The sequence below is a fragment of the Aegilops tauschii genome, chromosome 6 (assembly GCF_002575655.3).
Source record: "Aegilops tauschii subsp. strangulata cultivar AL8/78 chromosome 6, Aet v6.0, whole genome shotgun sequence".
In the NCBI taxonomy this organism is placed as follows: Eukaryota; Viridiplantae; Streptophyta; class Magnoliopsida; order Poales; family Poaceae; genus Aegilops; species Aegilops tauschii.
The window spans coordinates 51,042,638-51,067,962 of record NC_053040.3 but is presented as its reverse complement, the minus strand read 5'-3'; the positions used below and the strand labels follow the sequence as shown (position 1 = coordinate 51,067,962).

Below are 25,325 nucleotides of genomic sequence, written 5' to 3'. Positions count from 1 at the left end.
GCCTAGCAAGCTCAGTTCCACGTCTCGATCTACCTCTCTATATTTAATTTGCCTCCAAAATCCATCTATATATATATATATCGTATTCGAGCTAAACAACACTTCATCCAAACAAGCAAAGGCAAATACCCAAGCGGAGCTGCGAATAGAAGGCTAGAAGCCAACAATGGCGCCGCTCGCACCCGGGAGGCCACCAGCCTGCCTCCTAACCCTTCTCTCCGTCGTCGCGGCCCTATCCCTGGCCGCGCCGGGCCTGGCGGCGGGGAAGACCGGCCAGGTGACGGTGTTCTGGGGACGGAACAAGGCCGAGGGGTCCCTGCGCGAGGCCTGCGACTCCGGCATGTACACCATGGTCACCATCTCTTTCCTCGACGTCTTCGGCGCCAACGGAAAGTACCACCTTGACCTCTCCGGCCACGACCTCTCCGCCGTGGGCGCCGACATCAAGCACTGCCAGTCCAAGGGCGTCCCCGTCTCCCTCTCCATCGGCGGCTACGGCGCCCGCTACTCGCTCCCGTCCAACCGCTCCGCGCTCCACCTCTTCGACCACCTCTGGGACTCCTACTTCGGCGGGTCCAAGCCGGGCGTGCCCCGCCCCTTGGGCGACGCGTGGCTCGACGGCGTCGACCTCTTCCTGGAGCACGGCACGCCGGCGGACCGCTACGACGTGCTGGCGCTGGAGCTGGCGAAGCACAACATCCGCGGCGGCCCGGGGAAGCCGCTGCACCTGACGGCGACGGTCCGGTGCGGGTACCCGCCGGCGGCGCACGTGGGGCGAGCGCTGGCGACGGGGATCTTCGAGCGCGTCCACGTGAGGATCTACGAGGAGAGCGACAAGGCGTGCAACCAGTACGGGGCGTGGGAGGAGGCGTGGGACAGGTGGACGGCGGCGTACCCGGCCACCCGGTTCTTCATCGGGCTCACGGCGGACGACAAGTCGTACCAGTGGATACACCCCAAGAACGTCTACTACGGCATCACGCCGGTGGTGCAGAAGAAGGAGAACTATGGCGGGGTCATGCTCTGGGACCGATACTTCGAGAAGCAGAGCGACTACAGTAGCTACATCAAGTACTACGCCTGATCGGAGCTATACTTCCACAAGCCACGCTGCATGTTGCATCACCGTCGATTTGATTTTGATGGAGTGAAGTCTGTTTTCATACCTCACAATCCCTGAAATCCATACCCTATACTTATGGATCCTGGTCTGATCTCAACCCTGTACCAGTTTTGGTCAATTTGATACACATGAAAAAAAAAATTCCATCAAAATAAGTCTCTACTCTCACTGACTAGGTGGCCCCACATGTCATGTCTATCTTCTCTCCTGGTATCTTCTCCCCCGGACCCCTTCGTCCTCTCCGCCTCTCTGCACGCGCACAACCGCTGTGCTGCCTCCATGGCTCGCAGGAACAAAAAATTGATGAGTGGTAGATAAAGAGCACGACGAGAAGAGCGTGTGGATGCAGGAAATCGTGGTCGGGTTGGCGCCGTGGACATCGAGAGCGGCAACCACCGGTGTGGTTGTCTTTGGCTCATGGATGCAGTCCTGCCAACAAGACGATCGTTCGGAGAAGCATCGTGCTGTTGACGAACGCAGCTTGGTCACCCGGCGGTCCTCCATAACGTCTCGCATGATGGTCGAGTGTCAGGACAACCAGCCCAGTCTGCATCAGAGTATGCGGTAAGCGAGTTTGGAGAAGAATTATTGAGGTGGAGACCATGATTGAGAGTTCCTTTTAAATACCGAAGAATGCGTTTAACATGATTATAGTGAGGAACCCGGGGATCATGCATATAGAGACATGCTTGTTGAACAGCAAAAGAGATTTCAGGACGAGTAATGGTGAGATATTGGAGAGCACCTGTTAGGCTACGATAGAGAGTAGGATCGGAAAAGGGTTCACCGGTAGCCGAAAGTTTAAAACTAGTATCGACAGGAGTGCGAGATGATTGACAGTCAAGCATACCAGCACGATTAAGAAGATCAAGAATATACTGGCATTGGGAAAGAAAAAGGCTGGAGGAATCTCGAACAACAGCAATGCCTAAGAAATGATGAAGGAGTCCTAGGTCAGTCATAGAAAATTCAGATCTAAGAAAAGAGACAATATGATCTAAGAACTTTTGAGAGGAGGCGGTAAGAATGATATCATCTACATAGAGAAGTAAATAGGCAGTGTCAGAAGTTTGATGATACACAAAAAGAGAGGTGTCGGAGAGAGATGGAGTGAAGCCTATTGTTTGAATGAAGGAGGAGAAGCGTTGAAACCAAGCTCGTGGGGCCTGTTTAAGACCGTAGAGAGATTTCTGAAGAAGACATACATGAGTTGGAAAGGATGGATTTTCAAAACCCAGAGGTTGCTGGCAGTAGACAGTTTCTTGAAGGGAACCATGGAGGAAAGCATTTTTAACATCAAGTTGGTGAATGGGCCATGAAGAGGAGACATCAACACTAAGAACGGTGCGAATGGTGCTAGGTTTAACAACAGGAGAGAAGGTTTCTTCGTAATCAATTCCTTGTTGCTGAGAAAAGCCACGACAAACCCACCTGACTTTATATCATGAGAGGCTCCCATCGGAGTGGAACTTTTGGCGAAAAATCCATTTGCCAGAAACAATATTTGTATTGGGAGGACGAGGAACAAGTTGCCAGGTGTTGTTTTGAAGTAAAGCATTATATTCTTCTTGCATGGCAGCGGCCCAATTGGGATCAAGTAGAGCAGTTTTGTAATTCTTTGGAAGAGAAGTGAGAGATACGGAGGTATGAAGGTTTAGGCGGTCTTGGGGTTGATGAAATCCTGATTTGGCCCTAGTACGCATGCGATGATCGTTAATCGGGGCTGCTGTAGGAATAGCACGAGGGGGTAAGGTGGGTACTGGTGAGTCCGGCGCAGCGGAAGAGTCGGACGAAGGAGTAGGGCTGGGTAGTGGAGTGGGAGCAGGGCTGAGTGGTGGAGTGGGAGTAGGGGCCGGGGGTGTTGGGGAGGGAGCAGGGGTCGGGGGTGTTGGGGACGTCTCGGGTGGGGTGAGTGTATGGTTGGGATTGGCTATGGTGGGTGTTAATGGTGGTGGTGATAAGTTGTGTTCGGCAGGTAGGGGAGTATATAGTTGGAAAGGACGGGGAGAGGGGGTGTTTGCGGAGCTAGGGGTGTTGGATGGTGTAGTAGTGCGTTGTGAGAAAGGAAAAATGTGCTCAGCAAACGTGACATGACGAGAGACATGAACGTGTCCGGTGTGAAGGTCGAGACAGCGATAGCCTTTGTGCTCGTCAGAGAAGCCGAGGAAAGCACATGGGATAGAGCGTGGTGACAATTTATTTGCAGAAGTGGCGTAGGCATTGGGAAAACAGAGACAGCCGAAAACACGAACCGCGGAGTAGTCGGGGTGAGAAAGAAAGAGGGAATAATAGGGAGTAGTGTTGGGTTTAGTTTTGGAAGGTCGAATATTTAGAAGGAAGGTGGCCATGTGTAGGGCTTCAGCCCAAAACTTGGGAGGCATAGATGATTGAATGGGGAGAGTGCGAACTATATCATTGAGGGTGCGAAGAGAGCGTTCTGCTTTACCATTTTGAGGGGAGGTGTAGGGACATGAGAACCTAAGCAGGATGCCATGTTGTAAGAAGAAAGTACGATTTTTAATGTTATCAAACTCGCGACCATTGTCACATTGGATAAAGCGAATTGGGAGGAAGAAGTGAACAGACACATAGCATTGAAAATTAAGGAAAAGAGAATGGACCTCGGATTTGTTGCGTAGAGGAAAAGTCCAGACAAAGTGGGTGAAATCATCTAGCATAACAAGGTAGTATTTAAAACCTGAAACACTTGCAATGGGAGAGGTCCATAAATCACAATGTATTAATTCAAAGGGATAAGTGCTACAAGAACTAGAGGAACTAAAGGGAAGACGCACATGTTTGCCTAATTGACAAGACTCGCAAAACACAGAATTATGAGAGTCCCTATTACATGGTATGGTAAATTCACTAAGCATAGAAGCTAAGACGGCGGGGTTGGGATGGCCCAAGCGACGATGCCAGAGATCGACGGAGGCCAGCATGGATGTTGGAGGGGTGGCGGCAGGAACTCCATTAAGAGAATAAAGATCACCGGAGCTATTGAAGCGAGCGATCTCGGCCTTGGTCAGGTAATCCTTCACAGATAAACCAAAAGGGTCAAATTCAGCCGAAACTAGATTGTCGCAAGTAAATTGGCGAACAGAGATAAGATTTTTAATGAGGGCGGGTGCGACTAGAACATCGCGAAGTAAAAGAGGTTTGGTGGAAGAGGGAAGTTGAGCCTGACCAACACAATATATAGGAATAGATGATCCATCTCCAAGGATAATGGAAGGGAAAGGAGATTTAGTGCAAGAAGATAACCAATTACTAGATGCAGACATATGACTAGAGGCCCCTGAATCAAAGATCCAATCCGTACCTGAGTTTCCTTGTGCAGCAAAGTTATTCATGGCCTGGAGAAAGGCAGCTTGATCCCAGCTCGGCGTCGCAGGTGAGGGTGGCGTCGGAAGCAGTGCCGGCGGATACGATGGTGAAGGCAGTAGGGCCGGCTGGGGAGTGTAGTAGGCATTGGCCGGCTGTGGTGGGGGTGGCGTCGGGAGCACGGCCGGCTGAGGTGTGTAGTAGGCGCCGCCGTCGGTGCTGTAATGACCATAAGGAGCATACGTCGGGGCGGCGTGATAGGCATTGGCCGGCTGTCGGGGGTTGAGAACCCCGGGAGCACCAGTAGGCGGCCGAAGGCCAGGTTGCCAGGCACCTGAGTATGCCGGCGGAGCACCGAGGGTGGACGGAGCGGACCAGGGCATGGCCCATGCTTGAACAAGCCCCGTCCAAGGATCATGAGGAGGCCGCCATGCAACCGCAGATGGAGCACTGGTGGGTGGTGCAGGACTCGGTGCTGGTGATGTCGTAGGCGAAACCGAACGAGTCGACGGCGGCCTGTAGATAGGGTTTTTGCCGCGGTAGTTCGGACTAGGACGCCAGCCTGGGGGCGGTTGAACAGATGACGATGCGGACGGCCCGGCGGCAGGAGCCGGCCTGGAAGGCGGCGCTGGTGTAGACGGCAGAGGAGGATGAGCCGTAGCATGAAAGACCTTGGGGCGAGAGTCCTTGCGAGCTTGTGTTTCCGCCGCGAGTTGTAGCAAGGAACGAACTTCAGCGAAGGTAGGAGGGGGCCGTATCATCGGTATGAACGAGGCTTGCTTGTCAAAGTCTTCGCTGAGGCCGACGACGACGATATTGATTAGCTGTGAGTCGCTAACTGTATCGCCGAGTTCGCGGAGCTCATCACCAATGGTCTTAACGCGCTGGCAGAACAGGTTCACCGGGGCGTCTCCTTGCACCATATTGCGAAGCTCGGTGTGGAGAGCGTTTTTCCGAGCGTCGGTGTTGCTTTGGAAGAGCTGACGGAGGGAGTGCCAGATGTTGGCAGCGGTGGCGCCGTCGTGATCAAGCATGTTGAAGATTTCGGTGGTGATGCGGGTGTAGAACCACTGGACGATCGCGAGATCGTCTTTCAACCATTGCGGATCGTCGGGGCGGGGAAGACAGTTGGCGGCGACATGCGAGCGCAGGTTGCAGCAGCCGAGGTGGAGATCGAAAAGATGTCTCCAATGGTAGTAGTTGTGGGCGGAGAGATCAAGAACTATGGGGATGTAGGGGCTGACGTCGGAGATTGTGTCAGCAAGAGATATTGGTGCGGCGAGGATGGGTGCAGGGTAGTTTTGTGGAGCTATGGTAAGGGCCGAGAGAGAAGCGGCCGCGGCGTTGGCAGCCTTGGCGATGAGTGCGGCCCGGCGCTCGAAGTAGCCGGGCGGCGGCGGCGGTGGCGTTGGCGGAGCCATACCCTAAACCCTGGGACCGGTATCTGATACCATGAAAACTGAATAAAACTGTTTCTTATTGATGATTTGGTGCGGCATAGAAGAGTATATAAAAGGGTACAAACCGATTCGGGGTAGGGATACAAAACTGACTTGGACTAGAAGTCATATACCATGATGACTACTCTGAACACTGCGCACCACCATGCATGGACTCCTCCTGGAGCTTCGGCCGTTTACTTTCCGGCCGGTCGCACTAGTACTTTTTTTTTTCGAAAGGTCGCACTTGTACTGAAGTTCTGCCTGAAGACACACATGTACAGGGCTGGCTTGATGCCTTGATCGATTCCTCTACAAGCATGCACTACTACATGAGCCTTGCTTGATCGATTTAGATCGATCTCTTCTGGACGCATGCACACCAGATGCCGGACACACGAGCTTCAGCGGATAGCTTGACTGCATGGGTCCCGTCTGGGCGGATGCGGACACGAGTAGAACATGGATTGATTCACGAGAGAGAGGGAGAGAGAGAAAGAGACGGGGGAAGAAGACGAAGATGACATGTTGACCAGCCTAGTCAATGAGAGTAGCGATGAACTCAGCTGGGATCGCTCCTTTCCCCGTGTGTCAAACAGGTGTAGGGTTAAGATTGACCGGGATCGATAAATACAGGGTACCGATTTCAGGGATTAAAAGGTTGGGGTTCATTTCAGACAAGCCATATGAACTCAAGGTTTAAAATAGACTTCACTCATTTTGATGTGTTGTTGCATACTTGCAAGCGAGAATAAAGTGAGGCTTGTACTTGGATAAATAATTGAACAGATTGGTCGCACAGTTATGGTTTAGTTATCAGCTCCATGACTCTTTTTTTTTAGAATCGCTCCATGACTTTAATGTTTGTGCTTTTATCTGTACTTAGGTAGTCTTTCAACAAACATGATAGTTGCACAGCAGCAAATGCAAGACAAGATTTGAAGAGATTGGATCACCAAGAATTCCTCTAGTCGGTTTAAAATTCTCAAACTGATCATCATTGAAGAGAACTGAGAACTAGAAAAGACAAACATCGCCACCGATAAAATCCAAGCAGAACAAAAACTCAGTTTCATCATGATAGCCTCCAGGGCAGATAATCCCGATCCAAACGGTCATTCAATTTTCAACGCATAACGCATGTTCTTTTTTGCTTTACTAGTGTATAAGCACTCAAAAAACAGAATAACATTATTAATAAGTTTGCCCCAGACAAAAACAGACTGTTCCACAAAATTGACCTCCAGTAATAAGACTTTGAGCCCATTAGCACGCACCTTTGTGACACCACCTTATAAATCACATCACACAAGCTAATGGGTCTCAATTGCAACAAAAGAGTTGGTTAGTAACCTTCGGGGTGAGTACAGTGATATTTGGTTTAGTTACCTTCAAACTATCCTCTCCTCTTAGTATTTTTAAGGCCAAAATCACTATTTTGACCCTTTAATCAAAGATAGCGTGATTTGACCCTAACTCAAACTATGGCGTCTCGGGTGCAACACAAACACCACGGTGAATAGCATAAGCAAAAGGGTTAAATCCTGAAAAGGATTTCTAATTAGGATCAAATTATGCTATGATAAACAAACGAAAATGTAAACGCTCACGCGTGTGGCCGTCTGGCAACTCGCCCACACGCATGGATCCTCGTCCAACCAATTCTGCACGAATCTTGGCGCGTTTTAGCAGTTTTTGTAAGCTATGTAGGACTAAGCTGGTGTGTGGGCATTCATCCGGTCGCCCACACGTCTTTTTTACCACACGGGGGGCTAGTGTGTGGGTGTTTAGCAATTCGCCCACACACTAGTTTCACGCACGCAGAGGGGGCTGGTGTGTGGGCGTTTATCACTTCGCCCACACGCCCGTCTCCTAGCCCACACCCAAAGCTGGCAGTTGCCATGTGTTTCTGCAGGTATATGGCAACTGCCCTAACTTTGCTTGTAAGCAGATGGCAACTCTCTTTTACCCGAATTGCCATGTGTTTTTGCATGGTACATGGCAACTGCCGTACCGTGCACGTAAGCAGATGACAACTCTTTCTTTTACATGGCAACTGCCCTAGCGTGCTTGTGAGCACATGGCAACTCTCTCTTTTACCCGAACATGTTTTTTTGCCATGCCTTCTTGTAGTGCTACATGGCAACTGCTAGTGTTTAGTGGGTGACAACTCCTAAAGTTTTGAAATCATGGCAACTGCAGTAGATCAGACCATACATGGCAACTGCAGTTGAGCAACCATGGCAACTGTAGTTGTCCGACATGGCAACCGAAGTTCAGCGACATGGCAACCGAAATTCAGCGACATGGCAACTGCAGTTAAACGAACATGGACGAGGGTCTGGACCATGGCAACTGTGGGACGCGCAGTGACTGTCACGCGGGCATGCGGGACCACGAGGTACGAAGCCTGACATACGGGACGTGTGGGCGTTATCTATTTCGCCGGGAGGGAAAAAAAGAGGTGTGTGGGCATTATTTTTTTCCCACACGTGGGTGTGTGGGCTGTTCCTCTTATACACCACATAAAATATGTGGACAGCCCCCTAACGCCCACACATGTGGCACTTATCGAGGTCCTAAACAAATGGTTAAAACGGTGGTTTTTGCCACCGTATCTTTTCGTATCTCTGAAAAAAATGCGGCGCCGTGCGTAGGTCAACCAAGGCTGCTGCGCGCGGGTGGGCCGGTCCAAGCTCGTGGGCTAGTGCGGTCCATGTGCGGGCAGGCTGCTGGCTCAGGCGTGTGGGGTGCGGGGTTGCGGAACAAGCACCTCCGACTCAAGTGGCACATGCAGATTTGTTGATTTTTTTTTTTACAAAAAATCCCAATAGGAAAGGAGCACACATGCACAAGAACCTTCCAGGCTTGGGCAAGAAACATATGCATGTGTGTCATGCCTGACGTGTGCTTTCGCTTGGAAGATGATATTTGCGTTATTTGCTAGCGAACACAACAAAGGCTACACGGTTTAATTTGCTATGTGCTTGTTCAATGTTTTGTTGCAATGAAGTGATCTGGGAGCAGAGCAGGTGCGTATGTGGCTGATTCTGAACATGGCCAACGCCAGCTGGCTTGGGGCTTTTTTTTCCCTGATAGCAGGTTTCTGGGTGAAGGAGTGGGTTTTGCAAAATTTGGACCAAACCATCACAGGCCGAATAAGTTTGTGTGCCTCTGATGCATTTACCTCTCAGCAAATCAGTGAATGTTACAAAAAAAAAGGTAATCATTGAATGATCGATCAATTATTATTATTATTTCATATTCTTGGAAAAAAATTTGTTATTTCATATGCATCCCAGCTCACATCTACTACTATAAAAATCTGAGTTGGTGGTGATGGTGTGTCTGTCATCGTGCATTCACAACCGTCCGATCGATCTGATCTAACGGACATGGTGATATCTGGTCAATTTTGCAAACAGACGCCCGCCACTTCCATCACATATTTGCAGGTAACCCCCCTGCCTTTCCCGTTCAGCCCCATGGCCCCCATCTCTTCCCCACGCCCACCTTATCCAATCATCTCAGGAAAGGCATGCCGTCGGCAGCGCCGGAACCGATCTGGCGCGGTGGCTGCGTCGACACCGTGTGCCCCCGGAACCTCTCATGCATCCTCTCAGCCACACGGCCCACCAACACCATGGCCCTCTCGTCCATCTCTTCCACCCCATCCCCATCTTCTCCGATGCCGACCTCGGCAAGCATGCCGGCGACGCATCTCCTGCCCCCTCCTCTGCGCATTAGTCCCAGCGCCCAACATCTCCACACCCCCTCCTCCTCGCCATCTCCTCCACCCCTTCCCCGTCTCCTGCCGCTGACCGCCGCCGGCTATGTGTTGCTTCCTTGGCGGCGGCGCTTCCGCATAGTCCTCCTCCTCCTTCCCCACTGTTACTGAAGCGCCCCATGTGGAGGTGCTATGCTTCGCTACTGCCTCTCCTTCCCAATCCTCATCCCTCCCACCCGTGCCGCCTCCAAAATTCATTTTTTTGTTACCCAGAGTTCAATTCGTTTGTTACCCAGAGTTCAATTCATGCGCCCAAGTCGAACTCTCTAGAAGGGACGAGGATCTAGAAGCCAGTCTTGCAGAGTTGCAGTCCAATATAAATCAAATGGGTAGGCAGATGGGACTCAAGCTGCTTGCACTACACCTCAAGAACCACACGCTCGTCACGCCAATCTGGAGGTGAATCTAGCTGCTTGGCTACCCGTTTTCCCATGGGACTGGTATACTACAGGCCGTTATGTTTAAGTAGTGATTGTCTGATGCCCTTTTAGGTCAGAAGATAGATGAGGCGAGATATTCAGAGCCAATATTGTTTTTCACATATGTTCTAAGCAAACAACTAAAATAAGGGCATACTATGATTGACAAATGATTCCATGGCCTATTTGTAGATTCGTGGTGGTGTTGTACACAAATTCAGGTTCGCTGTGCATATGTAGCAAAGTGTTCAGTCAAACATGTCTACTTCGTTCTTGTTTGTCTTGGAACCATTTATAAATGTGCGCTCAAGCTATAGTATATATGTTTTTTCGATTCATTGCTGCCATTTATCTTCTCATTTAAGTTTGGTGTGCCTAATATACTGGCACACAATGAGCAATGTTGAATACTTGGAAGAAAGGTAGCATAATATATTATTTTGTCTTCTACAGCTGTTCCAAGGAAAGGAGCAGTTCTATTAAGGATGGATATTGAAGAAATTTGCCTTAGAGGCAATAATAAAGTTATTATTTATTTCCTTATATCATGATAAATGTTTATTATTCATGCTAGAATTGTATTAACCGGAAACATAATACATGTGTGAATACATAGACAAACAGAGTGTCACTAGTATGCCTCTACTTGACTAGCTCGTTGATCAAAGATGGTTATGTTTCCTAGCCATAGACATGAGTTGTCATTTGATTAACGGGATCACATCATTAGGAGAACGATGTGATTGACTTGACCCATTCCGTTAGCTTAGCACTCAATCGTTTAGTATGTTGCTATTGCTTTCTTCATGACTTATACATGTTCCTATGACTATGAGATTATGCAGCTCCCGTTTACCGGAGGAACACTTTGTGTGCTACCAAACGTCACAACGTAACTGGGTGATTATAAAGGTGCTCTACAGGTGTCTCCGAAGGTACTTGTTGGGTTGGCGTATTTCGAGATTAGGATTTGTCACTCCGATTGTCGGAGAGGTATCTCTGGGCCCTCTCGGTAATGCACATCACTTAAACCTTGCAAGTATTGCAACTAATGAGTTTGTTGCGAGATGATGTATTACGGAACGAGTAAAGAGACTTGCCGGTAATGAGATTGAACTAGGTATTGAGATACCGACGATCGAATCTCGGGCAAGTAACATACCGATGACAAAGGGAACAACGTATGTTGTTATGCGGTCTGACCGATAAAGATCTTCGTAGAATATGTAGGAACCAATATGAGCATCCAGGTTCCGCTATTGGTTATTGACCGGAGAGGTGTCTCGGTCATGTCTACATAGTTCTCGAACCCGTAGGGTCCGCACGCTTAACGTTACGATGACAGTTATATTATGAGTTTATATGTTTTGATGTACCGAAGGTTGTTCGGAGTCCCGGATGTGATCACGGACATGACGAGGAGTCTCGAAATGGTCGAGACATAAAGATTGATATATTGGAAGCCTATGTTTGGACATCGGAAGTGTTCCGGGTGAAATCGGGATTTTTCCGGAGTACCGGGAGGTTACCGGAACCCCCCCCGGTAACTTAATGGGACTTAGTGGGCCTAGGTGGAAGAGAGGAGAGGAGGCCAGGGCAGGGCCGCGCGCCCCTCCCCCCCCCCCAGTCCGAATAGGACAAGGAGAGGGGGGCGACGCCCCCCTTCCTTCCTCCCCTCCACCTTTTCCCCCTTTCTCTCCTAGTCCAACATGGAAAAGGGGGGAGTCCTACTCCCGGTAGGAGTAGGACTCCTCCTGGCGCGCCTCTTCCTTAGGCCGGCCAAAACCCCCTCCCCCTTGCACCTTTATATACGGGGGCAGGGGGCACCTCTAGACACACAATTGATCAACGATCTTTTAGCCGTGTGCGGTGCCCCCTCCACCATATTACACCTCGATAATATCGTAGCGGTGCTTAGGCGAAGCCCTGCGTCGGTAGAACATCATCATTGTCACCACGCCGTCGTGCTGACGAAACTCTCCCTCAACACTCGGCTGGATCGGAGTTCGAGGGACGTCATCGAGCTGAACGTGTGCTGAACTCGAAGTTGTCATACGTTCGGTACTTGATCGGTCGGATCGTGAAGATGTACGACTACATCAACCGCGTTGTGTTAACGCTTCCGCTTTCGGTCTACGAGGGTACGTGGACAACACTCTCCCATCTCGTTGCTATGCATCACCATGTTCTTGCGTGTGCGTAGGAAATTTTTTGAAATTACTACGTTCCACGACAGTGGCATCCGAGCCAGGTTTTATGCGTTGATGTTATATGCACGAGTAGAACACAAGTGAGTTGTGGGCGATATAAGTCATACTGCTTACCACCATGTCATATTTTGGTTCAGCGGTATTGTGAGATGAAGCGGCCCGGACCGACATTACGCGTACGCTTACGCGAGACTGGTTTCACCGTTGCGAGCACTCGTTGCTTAAAGGTGACTGGCGGGTGTCTGTCTCTCTCACTTTAGTTGAACCGAGTGTGGCTACGCCCGGTCCTTGCGAAGGTTAAAACAGCACCAACTTGACAAACTATCATTGTGGTTTTGATGCGTAGGTAAGAACGGTTCTTGCTAAGCCCGTAGCAGCCACGTAAAACTTGCAACAACAAAGTAGAGGATGTCTAACTTGTTTTTGCAGGGCATGTTGTGATGTGATATGGTCAAGACATGATGCTATATTTTATTGTATGAGATGATCATGTTTTGTAACCGAGTTATCAGCAACTGGCAGGAGCCATATGGTTGTCGCTTTATTGTATGAAATGCAATCGCCATGTAATCGTTTTACTTTATCACTAAGCGGTAGCGATAGTCGTAAAAGCAATAGTTGGCGAGACGACAACGATGCTACGATGGAGATCAAGGTGTCGCGCCGGTGACGATGGTGATCATGACGGTGCTTCGGAGATGGAGATCACAAGCACAAGATGATGATGGCCATATCATATCACTTATATTGATTGCATGTGTTGTTTATCTTTTATGCATCTTATCTTGCTTTGATTGACGGTAGCATTATAAGATGATCTCTCACTAAAATTTCAAGGTAAAAGTGTTCTCCCTGAGTATGCACCGTTGCGAAAGTTCTTCGTGCTGAGACACCACATGATGATCGGGTGTGATAGGCTCTACGTTCAAATACAACGGGTGCAAAACAGTTGCACATGCGGAATACTCAGGTTAAACTTGACGAGCCTAGCATATGCAGATATGGCCTCGGAACACTGAGACCGAAAGGTCGAGCGTGAATCATATAGTAGATATGATCAACATAGTGATGTTCACCATTGAAAACTACTCCATTTCACGTGATGGTCGGTTATGGTTTAGTTGATATGGATCACGTGATCACTTAGAGGATTAGAGGGATGTCTATCTAAGTGGGAGTTCTTAAGTAATATGATTAATTGAACTTAAATTTATCATGAACTTAGTCCCGATAGTATTTTTCAGATTATGTTGTAGATCAATAGCTCGCGTTGTTGCTTCCCTGTGTTTATTTTTTGATATGTTCCTAGAGAAAAAATATGTTGAAAGTTGTTAGTAGCAAAGATGCGGATTGGATCCGTGATCTAAGGATTATCCTCATTGCTGCACAGAACAATTATGTCCTTGATGCATCGCTAGGTGACAGACCTATTGCAGGAGCAGATGCAGACGTTATGAACGTTTGGCTAGCTCAATATGATGACTACTTGATAGTTTAGTGCACCATGCTTAACGGCTTATTATCGGGACTTCAAAGACGTTTTGAACGTCATGGACCATATGAGATGTTCCAGGAGTTGAAGTTAATATTTCAAGCAAATACCCGAGTTGAGATATATGAAGTCTCCAACAAGTTCTATAGCTAAAAGATGGAGGAGAATAGCTCAAGCAGTGAGCATGTGCTCAGATTGTCTGGGTACTACAATCGCTTGAATCAAGTGGGAGTTAATCTTCCAGATAAAATAGTGATTGACCGAATTCTCTAGTCACCATCACCAAGTTAGTAGAACTTCGTGATGAACTATAGTATGCAAGGGATGACGAAAGTAATTCCCGAGCTCTTCGTGATGCTGAAATCGACGAAGGTAGAAATCAAGAAAAACATCAAGTGTTGATGGTTGACGAGACCACTAGTTTCAAGAAAAGGGCAAAGGAAAGAAGGGGAACTTCAAGAAGAACGGCAAGCAAGTTGTTGCTCAAGTGAAGAAGCCTAAGTCTGGTCCTAAGCCTGAGACTAAGTGCTTCTACTGCAAAGGGACTGGTCACTGGAAGCGGAACTACCCCAACTATTTGGTGGATAAGAAGGATGGCAAAGTGAACAAAGGTATATTGGATATACATGTTATTGATGTGTACTTTACTAGTGTTTATAGCAACCCCTCGGTATTTGATACTGGTTCAGTTGCTAAGAGTAGTAACTCGAAACGGGAGTTGCAGAATAAACAGAGACTAGTAAAAGGCGAGGTGACGATGTGTGTTGGAAGTAGTTCCAAGATTGATATGATCATCATCGCACACTCCCTATACTTTCGGGATTAGTGTTGAAACTAAATAAGTGTTATTTGGTGTTTGCATTAAGCATGAATATGATTTGATCATGTTTGTTGCAATACGGTTATTCATTTAAATTAGAGAATAATTGTTGTTCTGTTTACATGAATAAAACCTTCTATGGTCATACACCCAATAAAATGGTTTGTTGGATCTCGATCGTAGTGATACACATATTCATAATAATGAAGCCAAAAGATGCAAAGTTAATAATGATAGTGCAACTTATTTGTGGCACTGCCGTTTAGGTCATATTGGTGTAAAGCGCATGAAGAAACTCCATACTGATGGGATTTTGGAATCACTTGATTATGAATCACTTGATGCTTGCGAACCGTGCCTCATGGGCAAGATGACTAAAACGCCGTTCTCCGGAACTATGGAGAGAGCAACAGATTTGTTGGAAATCATACATACAGATGTATGTGGTCCGATGAATATTGAGGCTCGTAGCAGGTATCATTATTTTCTGACCTTCACAGATGATTTGAGCAGATATGGGTATATCTACTTAATGAAACAGAAGTCTGAAACATTTGAAAAGTTCATATAATTTCAGAGTGAAGCGGAAAATCATCGTAACAAGAAAATAAAGTTTCTACGATCTGATCGTGGAGAAGAGTATTTGAGTTACGAGTTTGGCCTTCAGTTAAAACAATGTGAAATAGTTTCAGTACTCACGCCACCTGGAACACCACGGTGTAATGGTGTGTCCGAACATCGTAACCGTGCTTTATTAGATATGGTGCGATATATGATGTCTCTTACCGATCTACCACTATCGTTTTGGGGTTATGCATTAGAGACAGCTGCATTCACGTTAAATAGGGTACCATCTAAATCCGTTGAGACGACATCTTATGAACTGTGGTTTGGCAAGAAACCAAAGTTGTTGTTTCTTAAAGTTTGGGGTTGCGATGCTTATGTAAAAAGGTTTCATCCTGATAAGCTCAAACCCAAATCGGAGAAATGTGTCTTCATAGGGTACCCAAAGGAGACTGTTGGGTACACCCTCTATCACAGATCCGAAGGCAAGACATTCATTGCTAAGAATGGATCCTTTCTAGAGAAGGAGTTTCTCTCAAAAGAAGTGAGTGGGAGGAAAGTAGAACTTGATGAGGTAACTGTACCTGCTTCCTTATTGGAAAGTAGATCATCACAGAAATCAGTTTCTGCGACACCTACACCAATTAGTGAGGAAGTTAATGATAATGATCATGAAACTTCAGATCAAGTTATTACTGAACCTCGTTGGTCAACCAGATTAAGATCCGCACCAGAGTGGTACGGTAATCCTGTTCTGGAGGTTATGTTACTAGACCATGACGAACCTACGAACTATGAAGAAGCGATGGTGAGCCCAGATTCCGCAAAATGGCTTGAGACCATGAAATCTGAGATGGGATCCATGTATGAGAACAAAGTATGGACTTTGATTGACTTGCCCAATGATCGGCGAGCCATAAAAAAATGGATCTTCAAGAGGAAGACAGATAGTGATAGTAGTGTTACTGTCTACAAAGCTAGAATTGTCGCAAAAAAGGTTTTCGACAAGTTCAAGGTGTTGACTACGATGAGAGTTTCTCACTCGTATCTATGCTTAAGTCTGTCCGAATCATGTTAGCAATTGCCGCATTTTATGAAATCTGCCAAAACAAAACTGCATTCCTTAATGGATTCTTAAAGAAGAGTTGTATATGATGCAACCAGAAGGTTTTGTCAATCCTAAAGGTGCTAACAAAATATGCAAGCTCCAGCGATCCATCTATGGACTGGTGCAAGCATCTCGGAGTTGGAATATACGCTTTGATAAGTTGATCAAAGGATATAGTTTTATACAGACTTGCGGTGAAGCCTGTATTTACAAGAAAGTGAGTGGGAGCACTACAGCATTTCTGATAAGTATATGTGAATGACATATTGTTGATCGGAAATAATGTAGAATTATTCTGCAAAGCATAAAGGAGTGTTTGAAAGGAGTTTTTCAAAGAAAGACCTCGGTGAAGCTGCTTACATATTGAGCATCAAGATCTATAGAGATAGATCAAGACGCTTGATAAGTTTTTTCAATGAGTACATACCTTAACAAGATTTTGAAGTAGTTCAAAATGGAACAGTCAAAGAAAGAGTTTCTTGCCTGTGTTACAAGGTGTGAAATTGAGTAAGACTCAAAGCCCGACCACGGCAGAAGATAGAAAAAGAATGAAAGTCATTCCCTATGCCTCGGCCATAGGTTCTATAAAGTATGCCATGCTGTGTACCAGATCTATTGTATACCCTACACTGATTTTGGCAAGGGAGTACAATAGTGATCTAGGAGTAGATCACTGGACAGCGGTCAAAATTATCTTTAGTGGAATAAGGATATGTTTCTCGATTATGGAAGTGACAAAAGGTTCGTCGTAAAGGGTTACGTCGATGCAAGTTTTGAAACTGATCCAGATGACTCTAAGTCTCAATCTGGATACATATTGAAAGTGGGAGCAATTAGCTAGAGTAGCTCCGTGCAGAGCATTGTAGACATAGAAATTTGCAAAATACTTACGGTTCTGAATGTGACAGACCCATTGACTAAAATTATCTCACAAGCAAAACATGATCACACCTTAGTATTCTTTGGGTGTTAATCACATAAGCGATGTGAACTAGATTACTGATTCTAGTAAACCCTTTGGGTGTTGGTCACATGACGATGTGAACTATGGGTGTTAATCACATGGTGATGTGAACTATTGATGTTAAATCACATGGCGATGTGAACTAGATTATTGACTCTAGTGCAAGTGGGAGACTGAAGGAAATATGCCCTAGAGGCAATAATAAAGTTATTATTTATTTCCTTATATCACGATAAATGTTTATTATTCATGCTAGAATTGTATTAACCGGAAACATAATACATGTGTGAATACATAGACAAACAGAGTGTCACTAGTATGCCTCTACTTGACTAGCTTGTTGATCAAAGATGGTTATGTTTCCTAGCCATAGACATGAGTTGTTATTTGATTAACGGGATCACATCATTAGGAGAATGATGTGATTGACTTGACCCATTCCGTTAGCTTAGCACTCGATCGTTTAGTATGTTGCTATTGCTTTCTTCATGACTTATACATGTCCCTATGACTATGAGATTATGCAACTCCCGTTTACCGGAGGAACACTTTGTGTGCTACCAAATGTCACAATGTAACTGGGTGATTATAAAGGTGCTCTACAGGTGTCTCCGAAGGTACTTGTAGGGTTGGCGTATTTCGAGATTAAGATTTGTCACTCCGATTGTCGGAGAGGTATCTCTGGGCCCTCTCGGTAATGCACATCACTTAAGCCTTGCAAGCATTGCAACTAATGAGTTTGTTGCGAGATGATGTATTACGGAACGAGTAAAGAGACTTGCCGGTAACGAGATTGAACTAGGTATTGAGATACCGACGATCGAATCTCGGGCAAGTAACATACCGATGACAAAGGGAACAACGTATGTTGTTATGCGGTCTGACCGATAAAATCTTCGTAGAATATGTAGGAACCAATATGAGCATCCAGGTTCCGCTATTGGTTATTGACCGGAGAGGTGTCTCGGTCATGTCTACATAGTTCTCGAACCCGTAGGGTCCGCACGCTTAACGTTACGATGACAGTTATATTATGAGTTTATATGGTTTGATGTACCGAAGGTTGTTCGGAGTCCCGGATGTGATCACGGACATGACGAGGAGTCTCGAAATGGTCGAGACATAAAGATTGATATATTGGAAGCCTATGTTTGGACATCGGAAGTGTTCCGTGTGAAATCAGGATTTTTCCGGAGTACCGGGAGGTTACCGGAACCCCCCCGGTAACTTAATGGGCCTTAGTGGGCCTAGGTGGAAGAGAGGAGAGGAGGCCAGGGCAGGGCCGCGCGCCCCTCCCCCCCCCCCCCCAGTCCGAATAGGACAAGGAGAGGGGGGCGGCGCCCCCCCCTTCCTTCCTCCCCTCCACCTTTTCCCCCTTTCTCTCCTAGTCCAACATGGAAAAGGGGGGGGGAGTCCTACTCCCGGTAGGAGTAGGACTCCTCCTGGCGCGCCTTTCCCTTAGGCCGGCCGAAACCCCCCCTTGCACCTTTATATACGGGGGTAGGGGCACCTCTAGACACACAATTGATCAACGATCTTTTAGCCGTGTGCGGTGCCCCCCTCCACCATATTACACCTCGATAATATCGTAGCGGTGCTTAGGCGAAGCCCTGCGTCGGTAGAACATCATCATTGTCACCACGCCGTCGTGCTGACGAAACTCTCCCTCAACACTCGGCTGGATCGGAGTTCGAGGGACGTCATCAAGCTGAACGTGTGCTGAACTCGGAGGTGCCGTACGTTCGGTACTTGATCGGTCGGATCGTGAAGACGTACGACTACATCAACCGCGTTGTGTTAACGCTTCCGCTTTCGGTCTAGGAGGGTACGTGGACAACACTCTCCCCTCTCGCTATGCATCACCATGTTCTTGCGTGTGCGTAGGAAATTTTTTGAAATTACTACGTTCCCCAACAGGTATGATAATATGTATTGGAGAATGCTCGTCGTCCTGGTAATTTCGGAGATCTGGCATCAGCACAATCGTCTTATCTTTCAAATTTTGTAGTTATCGGCTCCAACGCTCACATGTCTTGCGATTGCGAAGCCAATGTAAGGAGTCTGATGCGCCTGCTGGCGTGCATTCCTTCAGTGCCTCTCCTCTGGCATCAACCTGAATGACCACAACAATCGCTGAATGTGAGGTGATCATTGCTTTCAATTCATTTTTGTGTTTATACTGAAGTGATTTGGTGTCTGTTTTGCAGGATAGTTTAACTTGCGAGAAAATACTATTGCATTTTAAAAAAGCGATTATGCTTGATCTTACAAGCAATATTGCATTTAAGAAGTGTTTCTCACTAAGGAAGGTAATTATAATAAGCATAAGAATCAGCATGTGATTGTTTTTAGGATAACCGAAATATGCAAAAAAAAAAAAATTGCCAGAAGATCCTGATCTTACTAAGCACAGAGTTCTTGGCTTAAGTACCAGGCAGTAGGTGACTGGTTTTCATGGCGTTACAGCCAAATCTTGCTTTATGTAATGTAAGAAGAGGCTGAAAGTTTGTTCTATTAAGCAGCAATCTAATGATATATATATACAGCAAAGGTTGCCTGCAAGAAGCATTGCCTTCTGTACGTTGAGCATTTGTTTGTATATCTAAGCTCAGTAAATTGCGTTTCACAATGACAATTCAGATATGTTGTTAGTCGTTCGGCTTAGCAATTCCAGAAGTTGTAGTTCCAGCCAAACATCTAAATACTGAGCTCAAATTGCAGAAAATACTGGGTGTTCAGTACTTGATTTTGGACTATATGTTCACCTATCTCTAGGGTGCCATGATCTCATCTAAAGGATCTTTTTTACTAACACATACCTTGATGTCGACATCGACAGCAGCAGAGATAATATACGCCATATAATCTTGTAAACATATGTGTAGATCAGTACAAGTACTTTCAGTCTTCCTCCTTGTGAATTAGCCTTTCAAGCTGTAGATGGTCAGGAGCCGCCTGAGCCCTGCAAAGATAATGTTCAAGCTACAACTTGAGTCAGAATTTGTACGGATACATGAAAATGTGATGTATGCCGAGAAAAGGTCTGTTTGCTATACAATTCAATTTTTAGCTTGCAATTGCAGTTAGAAGTTCAAACCGCAACTCAAGTATGTTGTTAATTTACGATGAGCATCCACTTGCAGAAGATTTGTGCCTGGATGTGCTAATTGACAGTGAAATGTAGAAATAAGTCGCAACTTTGTAATATCCATCTGATATGTGAAACAAGAATTGTTACTAATTCACAACATGTATCTACGATTGTGAGATGGGACACCATGTGCACAGGGGAGGCAACACAAGGTCGAGAGAAAATCCCATGTGGAAAGAGATGCAACATATGGCAATCATTACAAATGTTATATTTTTGTATATGTTATAATTATTCATGCAAAGGTTACAGGCTTGATGCACAATTATAAGTATGTGGAGGAGTTGACGAAGCGTGGAGTTTTTTCTTTACAATACAAAGAGTATGAGTTAGGAGACGTTGAAGTGCAACTACAGAGCAAACATGACAGAGGTGAAGCTTTTACTGGAGAAAGTCGCGCAAAGTCTTTTTTAAGGAAAAGTTGTGTTTTCTTACAGCCGTGGAGTAGGATCCAGATAGGGAAGGGAAGGGGCTAGAGCAACAATAGTGTCCTTACCCATTAGACTTTAATTCTATGTACCTCCTAATCATTTACCCGATTACTGCCGAAATAGAAGAAGAAAGATGAGATATGAACTTGGCTCCTGAGCTCAAATAATTGCAATAAAATTCAATGAAGTCTTAATGTTTTGGAAACAAACATGTTGGACTGTTCTAGCTGTGTGCTACATTTCATGAATTTTGCATACAGATAAAACACTTGAACGTGCTTGCCTATTTTCATTTGTATTCACTATACCCCTGATACTTATGAGCTCAGCAACATAACTGAATATCTGAATAAGATATGGATATTTTTAATAGTTGAGAGGACCCTCCACATTTTTTACCAAATAAACTACTCCTGTATCAATGCATTCTGGTGTTCGGTGCAACGCATGGGCATCTTACTAGTTACTTAAAAACCTTTGGAATAACCAATCCAAACAAATCACCCTGTACTTTTGAAACCAAACAAATCATCCCTCTATGCAAGTACTCTAGGACCTCATTCGTACTTTTTTCTATGTGTGTGTGCACCGCCTGAGCGTGTGTGTGTGTGTGTGTGTGTGTGTGTGTGAAGGGGCAATTTTTCTGGCCAGGTATGTACACACATACACGGGTTTTTTAGAAACACCTGTAACTTTATTCATACTCATAACAATTACAGGTGCACTAATATGGACCTAAGATACAAGAAAATACAAAATAACTCCTCAGCCTAAAATTTGCAATGAAATCTCTGTTGGGGAACGTAGCAGAAATTCAAAATTTTCTACGCATCACCAAGATCAATCTATGGAGTAATCTAGCAACGAGGGGAAGGGGAGTGCATCTACATACCCTTGTAGATCGCGAGCGGAAGCGTTCAAGAGAACGGGGTTGATGGAGTCGTACTCGTCGTGATCCAAATCACCGATGATCCTAGCGCCGAACGGACGGCACCTCCGCGTTCAACACACGTACGGAGCAGCGACGTCTCCTCCTTCTTGATCCAGCAAGGGGGGAGGAGAGGTTGATGGAGATCCAGCAGCACGACGGCGTGGTGGTGGAAGTAGCGGGATCCCGGCAGGGCTTCGCCAAGCGCAAGCGGGGAGGAAGAGGTGTCACGGGAGGGAGAGGGAGGCGCCAGGGGCTTAGGTATTGCTGCCCTCCCTATCCCCCACTATATATAGGGACAAGGGAGAGGGGGGCGCAGCCTTGGCCCTTCCTCCAAGGAAGGGTGCGGCCAGGGAGGAGTCCTTCCCCCCCAAGGCACCTCGGAGGTGCCTTCCCCCTTTAGGACTCTCCGTTTTTCTTATCTCTTGGCGCATGGGCCTCTTGGGGCTGGTGCCCTTGGCCCATATAGGCCAAGGCGCACCCCCTACAGCCCATGTGGCCCCCCGGGGCTGGTGGACCCCCTTGGTGGACCCCCGGACCCCTTTCGGCACTCCCGGTACAATACCGATAAAGTGCGAAACTTTTCCGGCGACCAAAATAAGACTTCCCATATATAAATCTTTACCTCCGGACCATTCCGGAACTCCTCGTGACATCCGGGATCTCATCCGGGACTCCGAACAACTTTCGGGTTACCGCATACTAATATCTCTATAACCCTAGCATCACCGAACCTTAAGTGTGTAGACCCTACGGGTTCGGGAGACACGCAGACATGACAGAGACGACTCTCCGGTCAATAACCAACAGCGGGATCTGGATACCCATGTTGGCTCCCACATGCTCCTCGATGATCTCATCGGATGAACCACGATGTCGAGGATTCAATCAATCCCGTATACAATTCCCTTTGTCTATCGGTATGTTACTTGCCCGAGATTCGATCGTCGGTATCAAGATACCTTGTTCAATCTCGTTACCGGCAAGTCTCTTTACTCGTTCCGTAACACATCATCCCGTGATCAACTCCTTGGTCACATTGTGCACATTACGATGATGTCCTACCGAGTGGGCCCAGAGATACCTCTCCGTTTACACGGAGTGACAAATCCCAGTCTCGATTCGTGCCAACCCAACAGACACTTTCGGAGATACCTGTAGTGCACCTTTATAGTCACCCAGTTACGTTGTGACGTTTGGTACACCCAAAGCATTCCTACGGTATCCGGGAGTTGCACAATCTCATGGTCTAAGGAAATGATACTTGACATTAGAAAAGCTCTGAGCAAACGAACTACACGATCTTGTGCTAGGCTTAGGATTGGGTCTTGTCCATCACATCATTCTCCTAATGATGTGATCCCGTTATCAACGACATCCAATGTCCATGGTCAGGAAACCATAACCATCTATTGATCAACGAGCTAGTCAACTAGAGGCTTACTAGGGACATGATGTTGTCTATGTATCCACACATGTATCTGAGTTTCCTATCAATACAATTCTAGCATGGATAATAAACGTTTATCATGAACAAGGAAATATAATAATAACCAATTTATTATTGCCTCTAGGGCATATTTCCAACAGTCTCCCACTTGCACTAGAGTCAATAATCTAGTCCACATCACCATGTGATTAACACTCATAGGTCACATCACCATGTGACCAACATCCAAAGAGTTTACTAGAGTCAACAATCTAGTTCACATCACTATGTGATTAAACTCAATGAGTTCTGTTTTGATCATGTTATGCTTGTGAGAGAGGTTATTAGTCAACGGGTCTGAACCTTTCAGATCCGTGTGTGCTTTACGAATATCTATGTCATCTTGTGGATGCTACCACGCGCTATTTGGAGCCATTTCAAATAATTGCTCTACTATACGAATCCGGTTTACTACTCAGAGTCATCCGGATTAGTGTCAAAGTTCGCATCGACGTAACTCTTTACGACGAACTCCTTTTCACCTCCATAATTGAGAAAATCCTTAGTTCACTAGATACTAAGGATAAGTTCGACCGCTGTCATGTGATCCATTCCCGGATCACTATTGTACCCCTTGACCAACTCATGGCAAGGCACACTTCATGTGCGGTACACAGCATAGCATACTGTAGAGCCTATGTCTGAAGCATAGGGGACGACCTTCGTCCTTTCTCTTCTTTTGCTGTGGTCAGCTCTTGAGTCTTACTCAATACTCACACCTTGTAACACAGCCAAGAATTCCTTCTTTGCTGATCTATTTTGAACTCTTTCAAAATCATGTCAAGGTGTGCGTTCTTTGAAAGTATCATCAGGCGTCTTGATCTATCTCTATAGATCTTGATGCCCAATATGTAAGCAGCTTTATCCAGGTCTTCCTTTGAAAAACTCCTTTCAAACAACCCTTTATGCTTTCCAGAAATATTACATCATTTCGGATCAACAATATGTCATTCACATATACTTATCAGAAATGTTGTAGCGCTCCCACTCACTTTATTGTAAATACAAGTTTCTAACAAACTTTGTATAAGCCCAAAAACTTTGATCACTCCATCAAAGCGTATATTCTGACTCCGAGATGCTTGCTCTAATCCATGGAAGGATCGTTGGAGCTAGCATACCTTTTAGCATCCTTAGGATCGACAAAACCTTTCTGATTGTATCACATACAACCTTTCCTTACGAAAACTGGTAAGGAAACTTGTTTTTGACATCCATCTGCCAGATTTCATTAATGCAGCTAATGCTAACATGATTCCGACGGACTTAAGCATCGCTACGGATGAGAAAATCTCATCGTAGTCAACTCCTTGAACTTGTGGAAATACTCTTTGCCACAAGTCGAGCTTCATAGACAGTAACATTACCGTCCACGTCCGTCTTCTTCTCAAAGATCCATTTATCTCGGATTTCATGGCTTCTAACCATTTGTCGGAATATGGGCCCACCATCGCTTCTCCATAGCTCGTAGGTTCAGTATTGTCCAACAACATGATATCTCAGACAGGATCACGTACCACTCTGAAGTAGCACGCATCCTCGTCGTCCTACGAGGTTTGGTAGTGACTTGATCCGAAGTTTCATGATCACTATCATAAGCTTCCACTTCAATTGGTGTAGGTGCCACAGGAACAACTTCCTGTGCCCTGCTACACACTAGTTGAAGTGACGGTTCAATAACCTTATCAAGTCTCCACCATCCTCCCACTCAATTCTTTCGAGAGAAACTTTTCCTCGAGAAAGGACCTGTTACTAGAAGCAATTACTTTTGCTTCCAGATCTGAAATAGGAGGTATGCCCAACTGTTTTGGGTATTCTATGAAGACGCATTTATCCGCTTTGGGTTCGAGCTTATCAGCCTGAAACTTTTTCACATAAGCATCGCAGCCCCAAACTTTTAAGAAACGACAACTCAGGTTTCTCTAAACGGTGTCGTCTCAACAGAATTGCGTGGTGCCCCTTTTAAAGTGAATGCGGTTGTCTCTAATGCCTAACCCATAAATGATAGTGGTAATTTGATAAGAGACATCATGGTATGCACCATATCCAATAGGGTGCAGCTATGATGTCCGGACA

At 46.2% G+C, this 25,325-nt stretch overlaps 2 protein-coding genes across 2 annotated transcripts in view; one reads left to right on the top strand and one right to left on the bottom strand.

Moving 5' to 3' along the window:
- Positions 1-25,325, bottom strand: part of LOC109735745 (uncharacterized) — a 157,307-nt gene that overhangs the window by 9,021 nt on the left and 122,961 nt on the right. The window lies entirely within an intron of this gene.
- LOC109735744 (xylanase inhibitor protein 1) lies at positions 25-1,199 on the top strand. Its single transcript, XM_020294946.4, has one exon. It carries the CDS (start codon positions 167-169, stop codon positions 1,082-1,084), a length of 918 nt encoding a protein of 305 aa, XP_020150535.1. The 5' UTR covers positions 25-166; the 3' UTR covers positions 1,085-1,199.